The sequence below is a fragment of the Bombus affinis genome, chromosome 17 (assembly GCF_024516045.1).
Source record: "Bombus affinis isolate iyBomAffi1 chromosome 17, iyBomAffi1.2, whole genome shotgun sequence".
NCBI classification, from domain to species: domain Eukaryota; kingdom Metazoa; phylum Arthropoda; class Insecta; order Hymenoptera; family Apidae; genus Bombus; species Bombus affinis.
This window is the reverse complement of record NC_066360.1, coordinates 5,164,361-5,180,932: the sequence shown is the minus strand read 5'-3', so window position 1 is coordinate 5,180,932 and position 16,572 is coordinate 5,164,361. Positions and strand designations below refer to the sequence as shown.

General features: G+C 30.1%; 1 protein-coding gene across 2 annotated transcripts; it reads left to right on the top strand.

Annotated features, from left to right (window-relative positions):
• The first annotated feature begins 84 nt into the window (after window positions 1-84).
• On the top strand, window positions 85-16,500 carry LOC126926354 (uncharacterized). 2 transcript variants are annotated; one of them, XM_050742694.1, is made up of 3 exons: window positions 85-210; window positions 14,897-15,349; window positions 15,969-16,479. In XM_050742694.1, the coding sequence occupies exons 1-3, from the start codon at window positions 196-198 to the stop codon at window positions 16,062-16,064; spliced, it is 564 nt and encodes a 187-aa protein (XP_050598651.1). In that variant the 5' UTR covers window positions 85-195; the 3' UTR covers window positions 16,065-16,479. The 2 variants fall into 2 exon arrangements, with proteins under 2 accessions (XP_050598651.1, XP_050598650.1); XM_050742693.1 differs by lacking the exon at window positions 85-210 and adding an exon at window positions 10,165-10,359 and having other exon boundaries at window positions 15,969-16,500.
• The last annotated feature ends 72 nt before the right edge of the window (window positions 16,501-16,572 follow it).

Genomic DNA, 16,572 nt, shown 5'->3' with positions numbered 1-16,572 from the left:
ATCGCCCGATCGATGATCGAATGAGCGAAGGAAGAGGATCGAGGATGTTCCTTTTCCCCTCTTCCAGCTCGTATAAAAGTCCGAAAGTGTCGATCCAGCCGGCACAACAGTGAAAGATCGTCGGTGAAAGACGTTCTCCTTTGCGACATCTACCTTTCGTCCTCGTACCCTCTTCGGTCGCCGCGATATACAACGATGTTGATCTATCTGGTGAGTTGTTCGATTCCTTCGTCGTGTCAGTTCTTTAACTTTGTCGCCTCTACCGATTTTTCCAATTTTCCGAATTTCCGATTTTCACGATGCCACGTCCTTTCTGCACGTCGACCGTTTATGCAAAAGAATTGGCTAAAGAAAAAGGGGGGCAAAGTTTATGAGAACTGTGAAACAATCGCGATTGTGTTATTACACTCTTAACAGATCTAGTGAAAAATTCTTTCAAATGTTGTTTCGATCGAGCCAAAAAAATGTCTGTCAAACGTTATTCGAAAAAGTGTTTCAAATAAAAATTGGGGGATGTCCATTTATTCCATTTCAAGGGGGATGTCTTGTTATGATATCTAGATTTGTCTAAATGTAGGCGTTTTCGAGATCTCAAGGTGCTCTTTGTTTTCTCTTTTTCTTTTTTTTAATGTGAATTATACAATTTTCCATTCTCTACAAAATAGTATTAGGGTACTTGTATCTGAAAGTGCCTAGTTTAAAAAATATTTCGATCTTAATTTCGTGGAATTAAGTGCACATGAGACGAGGAGAACGTAAACATAAAGCGCTGCCATCTTTTCTTGTTTTTCATACGGTAAGTTTTAAAAGATTAAAGTTGAAATATCTTTTAAACTAATCATTTTTCAATACAAGTACCTTAATATCATTTTGTAGAGAATTAAAAAATGCATCGAATGGTGCATAGTAAAATGTATAGTTCCATTTAAAAAAATAGAGATCGCCTTGAAATCTCGAAGGCCCGTCCACCTAAACAAGATTTGCGATCATCGCAAAATATCCCTCTAAAAATAAAGTAATTTTTTTTTATAATTTTATTTGATACACCTTTTCGGATAGTGTATAGTTTAGCAGATATTCGCGTGGATCGATTAAAATGAAATACCCTGTATTGTATGTACGTATATAATGATAAACAGAATTATAACATCTGACTCTAATAGTCATTCCAATAGTACCCCAGTTTCGATTAGAAATGTTTTTCTTCTCTCTTTCTAAATATTCTCCCTCGGAAGAATATGATTCCAAAGATAAAACCAAAATTCACTCGTGCAAGTTTCAATTCCCCAAAGCGTTTCCGAGTATTTTTTCGAAATGTTTCAGTATTTCTTTCATAATCGTATAAAGTCTTATCGTATCGATATCCGAGAAATGTATACAGTGGATACAGTGAAAGTTCGAATTCGGATAATTACTTGATTCTTTGATTTGGCAATGCTACTAACCAGTAATTGAAAATAACAGTTATCTTAACAATATTTTTGAAGCCATGTCATTGAGTAAAAATTAATTTTAATTCTAATTAAATTTAAAGAAATTTCTGAAAAAATAAAATGCTTAAAAAATCTTAATTTTCCATTGTCCTGATTACGAAGAGTCATTATCGATGATGGAATTTAATTTTGATTACAAATAATCGATATAAATGACCAGATTTTTTTTAGATTACCAATAATTATTATCGATGATCCGAATTTTGTTTTGGTTACCGATAACTATTATCGATGGTGACAATTTCTTTTTATTACCGCTAACCAATATAAACAACAAAAATTTTCTACTTACATTCGACTATTGTCAATTGTTATATTATTACTGATAATTAATATTCATTGACAACATATAAAAGCTTAATTATAAAACTCATATATGTTATTAAGCAAAGAGAACTATATGGAAATATATGAAACAAAAGAATAGGATAAAAATATTGTAATACAATATTTTATTGTATGTTATTCTTTGTTCCACATATTATTTTCATACCGTTTCTTGGCATAATAAAATACATAAGTTTTATAATTAATCTTTTTCAGATTGTCAATGAATATGTACAAACCATCAGTAATATTAACAACAATTGACAATAGTCCAGTGTAACGAAAGGATACTTCTGCCGTCGATAATGGTTATCGACACCTAAAATAAAACTTGGTCCATCGATAATGGTTAATGGTAACTAGAAAATATTTCGCTCATCTATATTAGTTATTGGTAAGCAAAATTAAATTTCCGTCATCGATAATAGTTTTCCGTAACCAAAATAAAATTCCCATCATTGATAATGTTTACCGCTAATCAAAAATATTTTAATCATTTATAATGGTTATTCGTAACCAAAAGTTTTAAATTACAGAGATCTATAATTACTTTTATACCATAACTTTTTAATTTGCCTTATAACGGTTATGATGTCTGATAGTAGCTAAAGTAGGTAATATTTTTAACAACACATTGATGTTCATTTTTCCGCAATCAGCGATCTGTTCTTCACGACTGATCTTCGTGTAATTTGATCTCCTGTGGAACCTGTTGGCTATGGCTTTATATGTCATGACTTCGTTTTCGAATCGTTTATAATTTGTTCGCAATTTGCAACTGAAATATACTATCTCGATCCATGCAATTTGAATTCTATTCCAAAAGTGAGATCACAACTGACAAGTTTGTGCGCTAAAAGCTGTCTCGAAATATCTAAGAAATAATAACGAAATTAGATGAAAAGAAAGCTGTGGTTCAATAAATTTATTTCACTTAACTGAATAAATTGTATCAAAACGTTGTAAAAATGAAATTTATCAACAAAACATTTGAAATTAAACAAATTTTCGATATTTATATTTGGAATCATTATATATATAATGAAGGAACTTCAACCAAGTGATGTAAAACACAAAGGAACAATCAAAAGCAGGACGTACACTTAGTCAAGTACAACAAACCATACGCATAAAACTTTCCATTAAATTAAATGATTAACAATTCCAAAAAAATACAAGAATACAATTTATAAAGATAAAATGGGATAAATAGTAAAGCAAAATGTAAATAATAAAATATTGTAAAAATAGTTATTCGATTATTTACTCGGAGTATCACATATTTTAAGTCCTCTATTTTACACAGAAAAGTGCAGCATTTTCGTTTGATCTAAAATACAAATACTGTGGACTAAAAAACAAAAATTTTTATTTATTTTTATTTATTATTATGTATTATTATTATTATAATTATTGTATTAGGTTTCTGCCCATTAGAAGCTTAGGTGATAAGCCGGTTCCAAATATAAGCAAGAAAGTAAAATAAAGCAGACATTATTATAAAAATATATGAGTAGACACATAACTAAGCACATTTCATAAAACAAAAATTATTTCACAGTAGTTTTATAGAGTCAAAAGAAACCGAGCAAAAAATATCCCAGTTATGATAATTCGCGATTAACACTCAGCAGCCAACCTCATTTTCCGCTCCAAATCTGCTGAGAATTAGAATGCTCTAGAAGAAACTTATATCAAAGTAACCGTATCAATTGTAAAACGTTTTTATCCATTTTAGTCTATAATTACATGTTATGGGTTTCCATTTACGCTATATATGTAATGTAATATTATAATACATAAAAAAGAACAATCATAATTATTAACATCTCATAAAAATGAAAGATATTTGATATATTCAATATATGAAATTATTATTATCATTACTTTTTATTATTTATTATTATTATTCTTGCGTCAACCTTTCGCCCATTACAAGCTTAGATAATAATCGGAATAAGGATATAGGTAAAAAATTAATAATATTACAAAAATATCTAATTAAACATAAAAATATCAATATTTCTTTGATATAGTGTTAGATTTGTATTATCACTTTCAGTCTTATTCCATCCTTCTTACTAGTAATTAATATCGCATTACTCTAAATGAAGGTACGTTATCTCTTAGTACTCTAGGCAAATTACTCTAATTAGTAGTGCAGTCTCTTTACATCATCTTCAGTCTCGCTTTCATAATTTGCCTTCTGTTTTTATTTGTACTGTGTATATATTTTTAATCCGAGTTCGCTATACGTTAGGCAGTCTTTTAGGATGTGTTCGATCGAAGCATTGTTGACTGACACATTAATTAAATATCATCAACGCGAACGAGAGACTTGTGATCTGATACGACTGCCAAATCCTTCCGGTTCATAATTAAATGTATACCATATACTGGCCTATCTAGCGCGATTCTAGAAATAATATTAATTTTAAGGAAACAAGCTAAAAATATATAACAAATTTTACTTGTAAAAGTCTTCGTTCTAAAAATAATTAATTTTGAGATACATACACTTAATTCATATACAACCTGAATAGTATATATATAATACTTTTTAATTTATCGTTTATTAAAATATCACATCAAATAATGCAATATCGATAACATCGCAAATTATTAAAATAAATACGTACTGTTAAAAACAGAGGATCTTGTTAATTTTATTTACTCTATGTGTTTCACGTATCTACGTATCACGTATATATAACCATACCATGTGAAATTTTCTCTTTTCCTTCTCTTTAATTTATCTCATTCGAGCTGTCTCCTACAAAAGATACCGAGAAGTAAATTTCATACTTAAATTCCATAACGAGTGTGGCCGTGTTTCTTTCGTGGGCGTCGATGCATCAACATTTTACGATTTCACTTGATTTTAAAGCAGAGATCTGGCCAGAATCGTACACTTCACATGCATTTTGCTAGAGAAACGAAACTTTTCCCCCGTCTTAACGATGAAAGAGAAAAAACTTTATACTTTGTAACTTATTTTATTTAGTTTATTATGTTATAAAAATTTTTGAGGTTATGAGCCTTACTATGAACATATGAGCATATATGATGTTTACACTGGCAGTATAGTATAAATAGAAATATAGATGTCTCTTTTAATCGATAAATTGAACTGTTTACTTTGAAAGTGGTCTAAGTTTATCTTCCTTTGTTTGGAGATATTGAAGCGACGTTTCCATCGATTGAAAAATCCTCATAAGATCTACTTGGCTTTTTTTAGAATTAATTTGACCAATATCTTCCTTCAGTGTCATAAATAGACTGAAAGACACTTTCAAAATTGTACAGTTCATTAAATTTTAATTATTTAAAATTTACGTTTTATGCTTCAATCTATATATGTTTATAGATAAGAGCAGGAAACACAAAGTACTGTTGCTTAATTTCAATATCATTTGTTTTTGATCATTAATGCCTCGACTATTTGAACAAACTACAAATTACAGAAAATGAACTTACAGCACTTTCAAAGTAAATGATTATGCAATTCCATTTATTAACGAAGTTTCAATTAATTAAAACAAACGAATAATTTGTAATTTAAATTAAAGATTGTTTATAAATAAAAAGTCCACATTAAAGCATATATAAATTTTTCATTCCGTCCACTTTTGCAAAAAATAAACGCACCAGTTTCAATCTTATTAATCTTTTAACGCATATCAATGTAACTATAAACCAGTGGGATAAGAAAAAAAAATATCGATAAAATACCAGAGATCCAAAATAACGATTATTTTAAACATTTCTTGGGAAAGTAATAAAAAAAATCCCGATTATTTATATTGGTTACTAATAACCAAAATTAAATTTCTGTCGTCGATGATGATTACTGATGAACAAAAAAATTTGTATCGCTTATGATAAATCCGTGTACTAAATCCATGACCAAAGTTTTTAAATCAAAGGTATTATCTCTTATACTATAACTTTTTAAATTTGTCTTATAACAGTTATAATGTGTATAAAAAATTAAAAACTATGTTTTATTAGACTAAAAAGAATGTAATGAAATAAAAATGTTTAGATTCTTTGCTTCATTGAAAATGATAAAAGCAAAGAAACAAATAAATTTGCTCTCAAATACAGAGCCTGTATCGTTAAAGTAATTACTTCGTTTCACGGTCGTATTGCTAACGACGATGCATCTTTACGGACGATTAATCTTCCAATTCGTTCCGATCAATAAAACGTTCACGGAAGAAAAAGCTCATCAATGCAATGTCAAGCATCTGAACGTACGAATAAGGAGAGCAAAAATGTACAACGATGCAGTTGGTCCGCCGTTCGAAAGTAGCCGAATTGTTTTCACGATGAAAGTTGATCGTGTATTCCGCGTGCATGTGACCACGTACTCACGTGATCAATCTGTCGTAAGCAAGCACCTACGTACAGTGGTTCACGAAAGTATTTGAGAAACTTTTCATATATACAGTATGTTCTGTTTAACCGGAAACGGTCAAATATCTGGATAGCTACGAATAATGCGTAAAAATATTTCAGGCAAAAATCGTTTGACGCCAAAGGGAACATATTGTGTTTTTATACGTTTTGCGACCATCTTGAAACATCTTGCAAAGATGACATTAAAATTTGTAACCTCCGTAATACTTCCATTTTTTAGTTCATGCTCTTATAGCTGACATTCAGACGTTGCCGAAATACTACAATATAAATACTATATATATAACAGAAATATTACTAGAAATACTTGTGTACCATTCATTATCAAAATGTGAACTTCAAAATTCCACAAAACAATGCAAGGAATTAACCTACAAGTGATCGCAATCACAAGTCACTCGCAACTGACTGACCGTTTTGGAAACATTAGAAAACTGTGAAATCATGTGGCGGCAATGCGATGTAAGTAGTAGCATTATGAAAAACATCTTTATGTGTCCCCATGGTATACATTAGGTAACGCTAATGCTAATGGCATATCGAATTTTGAAGTTTATATCTCGATAGTGGATGGTGCAAAAGACACGGGTTTGTAATGTTTTGAAAACGTCCGAATGCCAGCAACAAATATATATAATAAATATATAATAAAAAAAATTAATTAAAAAATTTAATACTATCTTTACATGACGTTTCAAGATCGTTGCAAAACCAAATACATAAAAGTACAATATGTCTTTCTCGAGATCATACAACTGTTGTCTAATAAATTTGTCGTATTATTCGTATTATTGCAGATATTTGAACATTTCGAGTTAAACAGGACATTCTGTATATAGCAGAATTTGTAGGGAATTTGTAGCCGAATTAATTGGGAAAGAAATGACTATTCGAATGAACGAATTTGGATAGTAAAACACGCGTCCTTTTTTTAACTATAACACTTTACAAAGCAATCTACCTTTCATGACAACTGATCAATATTTGTCTGTCTTGTATTTATCGTCTCGTTTCATTAGTCATGGTACTGAAGCATCTTTAATATAGAAAGACTTCAAATAAAAAATGAAATATCGAACACCGACACATTATCATATATCTTAAAAAGAATAATTACAAGAACAATTATAAATAATACGATATTGTTGTAACTATAACTTACGTAGCCAGGTTTTGAAAATATAAATTTCAGGTTTTAGGTTAAAGGTTTGAGATTCGTAAGCTTAACGTTTTATGACATTTATCCAAAAACTATAAGGTACAGATGGAAAAAATAAATAAGTAAGTAATGATAATAATGAAAGAATATACAAAAATACAAGCTAACATAATATGTTAAATAAATATAATATAAATCAATATGTTAAAAAGGACACCATTTAAACAACAGCATACTGCATTGCTGATTTATCGAAACATCGTATAACATTACTCACGTATAATAATGTCCAGATACTTATTTTTTAATTCCATACAAATTTTTCTCTGTTTTTGTTTCTTGATATCAATCGTAGATTTTCTAACGTCAATATTAGTTTCGTACTAGGGTAACAGGGAAGATATAAAATTGTAAGAAGTACATGTAATACTAAAAAACATAAGCAGAAAATTGCTTGCAATATTTATTGCAATTATCTTGTTAATAGAACATTCGTATAGTAGATCTTCGCAGATCCCACTGTATTATACAAAACATTTTGATATCTCATTAGCACTATAAAGAGACACGACTATAGTAATTATACTGGTGAATTTTGAAATGGATCTAGAAATTGACATAGGGATACAAGATATTGGGATAGTGCAAAAGTTCGTACCCAATTCTAACAGATGTCACTAAATTATTTGTGTGCAAGTCACATCTGTTGCTGCATGCTCGAACTTCATAGCGGATAAAAATAGCGATATTCAAGTGTTATTTCAACAGCAGACATTTGTTCTCTGACAGTTTTTACATTGTAAGAAAAAGATGTTGAAAATGAACGGAGAAAAGATTCAGTTACATCGTGTTATGCTCTACAAATTACGGAAAATGATAAACGATGACGTTTTGCTTAATTTATCGGAAAATAATCCAACTTCAAGTGAAGAAGTTCCAGAGAAACTTTTTTATTGTACAAAGAAGTGGTGCGTGGTCTTGGAAAACATCCTAAATATTTTTTACGACAATTTCCGCTGTTACACCTTCCTGGAATTCGCAGAGCATGACATGACGCATGGCATGACATGAAGGAAACGAATCTTTCCTTCGCTCATTTTCAGAATTTTTGCTTTACGATGTAGAAACTACCGAAACACAAAAGTTTGCTGCTGAAAGAGCGATCGGATGTCTCTCGTTTATTCTCCATGAAGTTTGCACATACAATAACAGATGTGACTTGCAGACAAATAATCTACTGACATCCATTGGATCGGGCACGAACTTATGCACTGACCTAATTTTTATTAGGAACGTACACTTTGCAAAGATCAGCAAAGTATCTAAATAATAAATTATTCGCCATAATCAGCCACAATAGCCGTCTCTAACGCTGTAACGAGATATGACTTTCGTTATTATATTAGTGAAATTAGAAACAGATCTGATAACTTACATAAGACTTACAGAATATTTATTGGCAGTATACAATTCGCAAAAACTAACAAAGTATTTGGACAGTTAATTATTTCCTATATATATTAATAAGCCATAATAGTACAAGCGATAGTGAGACCATCTTTAGTATTAGCTACATGTTTAAGACTGCTATTCATGTAGCATACTAATTGTTCAAGGCGTATGTTTGCGATAAGTTTCTTGTAATTTCTATATACATTTTTGCATTGATTTCAAATTTTACTATTATAATATATAATGAAGTTTTTCATATCTCATTACAGTAACGAATTTTAAAAAAATTTCGTATAATAAATAAATTTATTAAAAAATTCTGTGATAAATATTTGAATAATTTCATGAGACTATACTTTTATTCGGACTGCTACTGAAATTTACTACAAATTGAATGGTCATCACAACTCTTATTTTCAAGTTATTTCATTATAAAACTGTTACTTACATCATATGTGCCTTATAATGAAAGACTAAATAAAACAAATGCTGCTAGATTTTTCCAATAAGTATAACAAGTAGGTACGACCAAGTAGTTATAGTCTCATAATATCTACATTATAAAAGATTTTTATTTTAATTTTTTTGATTGTAAAATTTATACTACGTGGTAATAGGTCAAGTAAATAAAGAAAGTTCATATAAATTTATGTCAGAGAATGCTTTATTGAAGAGTTATATAAGCGTTAGTAAAAATTTGTATTAATTGTTTTGGCAGTCACAATAAATAAATGTTCGAAATTTCTTGCATTCTGCAAGAATGCAAGCTTTCATTCAAATTAATGATTATCGGACTCTTTCAAATATTCCTGTTGTCGTGAAGATAATGGTAAATGCATTTTGGATGCATTCCCAAAGCTGGTTTCTGCCTCTATCACATTTTCATAAATCAACTGTTTAGCATGAGCCCATAAATAATACTGTCTACGATTCTGCATAACGAGTCTCAAGGAAAACCTTCCCGGAAATTTTTAAACCCTCATGACTCTTCAGCAAAGCACTTTCGTACATAAATTTCTATAAATTCCTTTTATCTGCTTAACCTCACTAACACGTAGCATAAATTTTGTCCCGACCTTTGTAGTATGCACTTTGTGTTAACTGCAATGCAAGTATAATTAATGCAATTTGTTCCGGAGTAGGTACGATCTGTATTCTTTACTGCAATTAATATATTCACCAAAAAATTCTATCATGAGTGTTCGAATACTTCCGTGAGTCCGTGTAAGCGCATACATACTAGAAACGCAGCGAAAGAGCAGTCGTGACCGTTTCGCAATCAATTTTCTACCACGTTAAATTGTTACGCTTATGCAACTGCTCTCCCTTTCCTGTCGTACGGAACGAAATTCGAAGAAACTACGTAAACCGACACCTACGCGCGATCTTGGCGCTGCTGGATCGTCAACACTAACAGTAAGTTCCCACATCTTCGAGGAAATTTCACTGTTCGCTGCTCGGCCGGTGTTGGTGCTCAACGACCGTTTCGTTATCTTTCTCGCCGACGTAACTATTCTTGTATTGTGTCCTGCCAACACCGATGCGATAATCTCGTTAACCGTTGAAGTATTCTTTATCTTCAGTTCTATCATTTCCTCATCATTAGCTATATCTGCTTTGTCCTTTCTTTATGAAAGAGATTCTGTCACAAGAATTTTGATACAGTTTACCGTGGGAGTAAATAAACTAAAATCGCGGTACAATACAATAGACTAAAATAATAATAATAATAAGCAGATAAAAACACTCACAGCATCTTTTCAAAGAGGAACAGATATACACATAGCAATCACACAAGCAGATACACAATATACGCGGTTAAATATAAATACAAATATGCTAGATATATACACCAGAATGACCAGAATTACCAGACCAAACAATAGAAAGATGTAAGACAAAACCATTACATGGAAAACGTATAAATAATATAAACGCTGAATTGACATATCCATGGCTCGAAAAAGGAGATTTGTAACCAGAAATTGCAGGATTTATGATAGCCATTTAGGACCAAGTTATTAAGTTACCAGGAATTACAGACAATACATATTGGAAGAAGGAATTGAAGATGATAAATGTAGCAAATGACAGCTCGTTACTAAGTTACTAGGAATCACAGAAAATACATATTGAAAGAAGAAATCGAAGATGATAAATACAGCAAATAACAGTTCACGTCAGAAACTATGAAGTGCGACACATTATACACAAACAAACATAAGCAAGCAACAGGAATCATTCACAAGATCATACTAACATCCAAATGTTTTCGTAAAAATATACAAGAATTAGGCCTGAACATAAACATCCATACATGCATACAAAAATCAGTTCTTTTAATAGCTACAAATATAACACACTCATTTCTACTGTTAGATAGGTCAATATAGACAGACTTGGCATCATGCCCATATACGTGCATACATAATACCCGTACTGATGAATATATGGATAATAATAATATTTTATTGTACACCAGACTTTATGTCTGTTACAAGAAGGTCTTTTGGCACAGTGAGCTGGTTCATTTAAATATACTTTTTCTTATCTTAGCGACGGTTATTCTACATACATTTTAAATACATTTATTTATTACAATATACATTAGACGTAAATATAGTATACATAATGATGACATAATATGCATATGCGTGAACTTAAACTATACTACTAATATACTATAATATCAAAATATTTAACTATACTTGTAATATTGTTCAGTGTTTATTCCTTAATGCTAAATAAACTGAAATTTTATTAAAAAACGTGTCGACCAATGACCACTGTGGCGATCAATAAATTAATTATGTTTTGACAAATGTTTATACATGATATATTATGTGCTGTACGTAACATTTTACATAATTGTGGAATGACATATATTATACATTGTGAATATTTACGTGGATCGATTAGATGAGACACACTTTGTACACTATGTACATAGATACACTTTATATCATTTGTGATCACTTGATTGAACAACATTCTTTTTATAGGAAAATCTTGTACAAGATCGTATAATGAAAGTTGCAAATTAATAATATTTCATTTTATAAAACGAATTGCATAATCAAAACAATATTTAAATGTTTAAATGTTCATGATCAAAAAAGGATGACAAAAGTTTAATATAAAAATTTGACGAAATATTCAATTTAACAATAAGATAAAATCTTTTCTTTTGTAAATAATCTCTGATAAACATCTGATCTAAATATTTAATCAAAAGAACAATGATAAAGAATAATGAGTTTAGGCTAAATAAAACGTTTCTATTGTGTGGGGATTGAAGAAAGAGCGAGAAAGATGTAGGGAGAATGATGAGAAAAAAAGAGAGTTTCGTCCTGGGTCCGCTGCTAGACTCGTCAATTAATAACCTAGTCGTTTGGAAGTTGTGCTTGTAGGAAATGCTTAGAGTGGGAACACTAGTGGGAAAGTTTCACGTGTCGCACTACAGTAGGTTAAGTGGAAAGGTTAAGTCACATATCTGCAACGTCATTGTTACAGATAGTACGAAAATAGCTTATCTATATGCATATTAAATAAGGAAGCCGTTTCTGTATTGAGACTGAAAATATAACAGTTTATATTTCGGAAGTAATTTTTCTCAAAACCTCTTGACTCTTGACCAGAAACGTTTATCTAAATCAACACGGCAGCGTAGATCTCTGGTGGCAGGGCGGAAAAGCTTCCTGCAATTGTTTCTATAAACTTACTACTCAAAAGATAGCAGTCGAGATGAAATAAATAGAGTGATGGAAAGCGGTTCAGTTAATTAAAAGATTCAAACGAAAAATCACATATTGTTTATATGATAATTGGCTGACTTCGTTATCCGAAATATATTATTTTTCTAATTTAATGATACTCGTTTATGTTGACATTTTAATCATGGGAATTCCATTCAAGAAACTTTCACGAAATCAATGAAATCTACTACCAATTAATCTACTATTCAATTAACTACTAGTTTCGTAATCAGCCAATAAGGGGATAATTATACGACTTTTAAGAAACAATGCAACAGATTCTCCTGCATAAAGAAAAAATAAACAGAGCGAGGAAACTCGAAAAGGAAAAGCCAGGATGCGAGAGTAAAAGTAAAAGGCACTACTTATTTTTTGAAATATAGTCACTGCACTGGAAATAATTAGTATGACACTTTAATTACGCCGTCTTTGTTCTCTCTCTTCTCCTTTTTCCTTAAGAAAATCTGTTTCTTTTCAACGGTTAATATCAATACTTAATAAAGACAACTTACTTAATTTCTAAAAAAAATTAAATCATAAATCCTTTACTTTGCCACTACCTGATACTGGCTAATTTGTTTCATCATCTTCGCTACTGAATTTATTTTCATTTATTAGAATTCATGTTTAATTTAATTTTTGGCGTGAAAGAATTAATTCGGAATATCGAATTAATTCTAGATAACTCTGTAATATATTCTAGAAACGTAAATCAAATTCCTGCATAATATTAACTTCGAACTTAATACGTTTGTTTATTCAAATTTACTAGCAGTCGATAGATATGAGAGGTTACATATGTTTTAAGATTTACGCTTTTTTACATGAAAATAAATTATTTCATCATGTCTTGTTATTCTTGACATTCTTGTCTGATACTCGTTGAAAGAATGTTATTACTTAATTCAATTAAGAATTTCAATTTCTTTAAAAAGTAAAAGTAAAATATTTTAGGTGTAAAAGTAAAATTTGGAAGACCTTACATTTGACTTCAATAACTCAGTATAAATTCATTAATATTCTATTTTTGACATTGTTTCGATAAATACAGGGTGGTCCGTCTGACACAACATATTTACAACTGTATAACAAAAAATTTTTAAACCGAAATTTATCAGTATCGTGTTTACAATAAATGTCTATAATAAAAAATTTCGAAAATAATTTGTTTTCGTGAAGAAACTAACCTCGCCTTGGATTTCTTAAGTACGATCATATTTTTTTCTTATTACATCGTAGTAGACGTCAAGACGAATTCGAACTACGGAAGAATAAGAATCTATGGTAATTATCGTAATCAGTGAATAGTGCATCTAAAACGGGTTTAAAATGATGTCAATGCTTTTCTACTGTTTTCCTAAAAGGAAAGTGTAATTAAATGTGAATTAAACGTCTACAGCTGATACTATGTAACTGTCCTCTTTAGCGAAATCCATTAAGCTAATTGTGGTTATTTGCAACTACTGACTTCTACATTTATTAGCATTAGATTTACTTTAAACACATTTATTGGATTTAATGAATCGAAATTATTAACTAATTTATATGTAAAGCTAATGAATTAGACTTGAATACAAAACGTTTATTTATCACAAAATATGATATTCACTATGGATATAAAAAATATACCTAAATCTTAAATAGGCTTCTGAATCCGAGTAATTCAAAACTTTAAATCCAGCGCAAACTTATTATTAATATTATGCATTTTATATCTAGATAAAATAGAAAGGTCATAAAATTAGGAAATAGAAATAGGCGATACTAATCAATTTTTAACTTGATGAAAATGCTTTCTACATATATGAATGTCGCGACATAATATAAATTTAACTATAGAATAATTAACAAAGTGATTACTAAACGGAATTACTATACAATTTCATGTTTATTATGTGTGTACGACGTATGTCAAATGCCCACTTTTATCACTTTTCTTCTTCTCGAATTACAATCAAGATGATACAAAATAGCTTTATCAAAAAAATGAAACTTTAATATTTTAGTCTAATAAAAAAGGAACAATATTCAATAAATTTAACCGTATCGTTCATAAAATGAAGTTTGTACCTTATTTAGACATCATAAGAAAGAATCATTTTGAACATTATAATCGATATTATATAATCGATATAATCATTATTGCGATTTGATAGTTCTGCAATTTCAATTGTCATAAATAAAATATGTTACAAAATGGAAAATCACGAAAAATAGACATTCCTCGTTTTTTCTCCTTAACTTTCAATTTCATTATAATAACTTCGAGATATTGAAAATTCTTTCAGACCACGCTATTATTGATAGCTTCTACGACAGTATACTCGAAACCAGCACCGGAACCACCTAGCTCGTACTTCCCTCCATCGAGCGGTGCTAGTCTCTCAAGCGGTAGTTATGGTCCCCCAGACCGCTATGGGCCACCCCAACAACAACCTGTTGTCCATAAACACGTTTACGTTCATGTACCACCTCCGGAAGCGCCAGAATACAAACCACCAAAATACATACCACCCGCAGCACCACCACAGAAACATTACAAGATTGTGTTCATAAAAGCACCTACTCCACCAACACCAACAGCACCAGCTCTACCACCATTACCGCCTCAAGATGAAGAAAAGACTTTGATCTACGTATTGGTGAAAAAGCCGGAAGAGGCTCCAGAAGTTGTTCTCCCGACTCAAGCACCAACGCAACCCAGCAAACCAGAAGTCTATTTCATTCGATATAAGACACAGGTAAAGCACACAAAGTTTAAACATTTAAAGCAAAATTATGCTGATAATCGTAAACAAATTCGAGTGATTGGACGTGGAGCAAAAATGAGACACTAAATAAATACAATTGTGAATATTATAAACATTTATTATGATAACTGCATTCAAAAAATCTAATCAAGATATCTACTTAATACTGATTGACATAATCATTACTAATGAATGAATATTAAAATAAACAATATTATATTACATACTTCATAAACTGAATTTGTGTTTACCTTTATAATGTGTATACACAGAGTCACAAATTTGTGATGTATATAAATACATATAAAGATATGTATGTAAAAAAATTAACACTACTTTAAAAAATCATTTTTTCAAAATCAATTTTACCATTACTATATCCTATCATATATAATTACAATTGACATGTAATATTTTATTATCGAGAAAAATTATTTAGAAATGATTTTATTTGGGATTAGAAAATATCCACTATAAGTAAGCAAATAGTAATTAGATGTTAGATAAATTTAAAAAATGACTGTTAAAAGTCAATGATGCACTTATTTATCATAAATACAGGAATTTCTTAAAATAAGTTGTAAAGGGCTGTAATTTTCTTATGTTACAGAAGGAACAACAAAATGCAGAATATGGGCCCCCACAGCAATCACCTCCTTCAGATAACTATGGCGCTCCACCATCAAGCCCTGGTGGTCCTTATTAAATAATCCTATCCCAAAAAAATGCTCTGAATCAAATACTCAAAACACGTGAATCTCGTGAATTATAGAGATTTTAGTCAATAACAATACTCATCATCTATGAGATTTTGAGAAAATCAATCTGTAAGCAATGTGATTACTATTACAAAGTTTTGTGACTTCTATGATTAGACTTAGATACTATTTATCTCTATCAATGATAGTATACTAAAGACACTTTGTAATGTTAATATCATTAACCATAAGTTGAGATGGAAATTCACGCATAATACTTGTATTAATTTATTATATGTATTACTTTTATCTCTATTAATTTCAAATTATTATCAAATGAATCAGAAAGAAAGTTATACAATCAGAAATATCTTTACTGCAAATTTCAACATTATTTTAGAGCACTATTCACAAAGGATTATCACGTATAGAAAGTTAACAAATTCAGAAATTTCTGATTAATACAAGATACACAATGAAAATTATTGTAACTAATATATATGTATATTTTAATAA

Bases quoted from the DNA above. Each gene is read 5' to 3' on its own strand.
- LOC126926354 (XM_050742693.1), top strand. From the start codon at position 10,165: ATGCAACTGCTCTCCCTTTCCTGTCGTACGGAACGAAATTCGAAGAAA. The intron at 10,360-14,896 runs GTAACTATTCTT...AAATTCTTTCAG, and splicing joins TCGTTATCTTTCTCGCCGAC to ACCACGCTATTATTGATAGC. The intron at 15,350-15,968 runs GTAAAGCACACA...CTTATGTTACAG, and splicing joins TCATTCGATATAAGACACAG to AAGGAACAACAAAATGCAGA.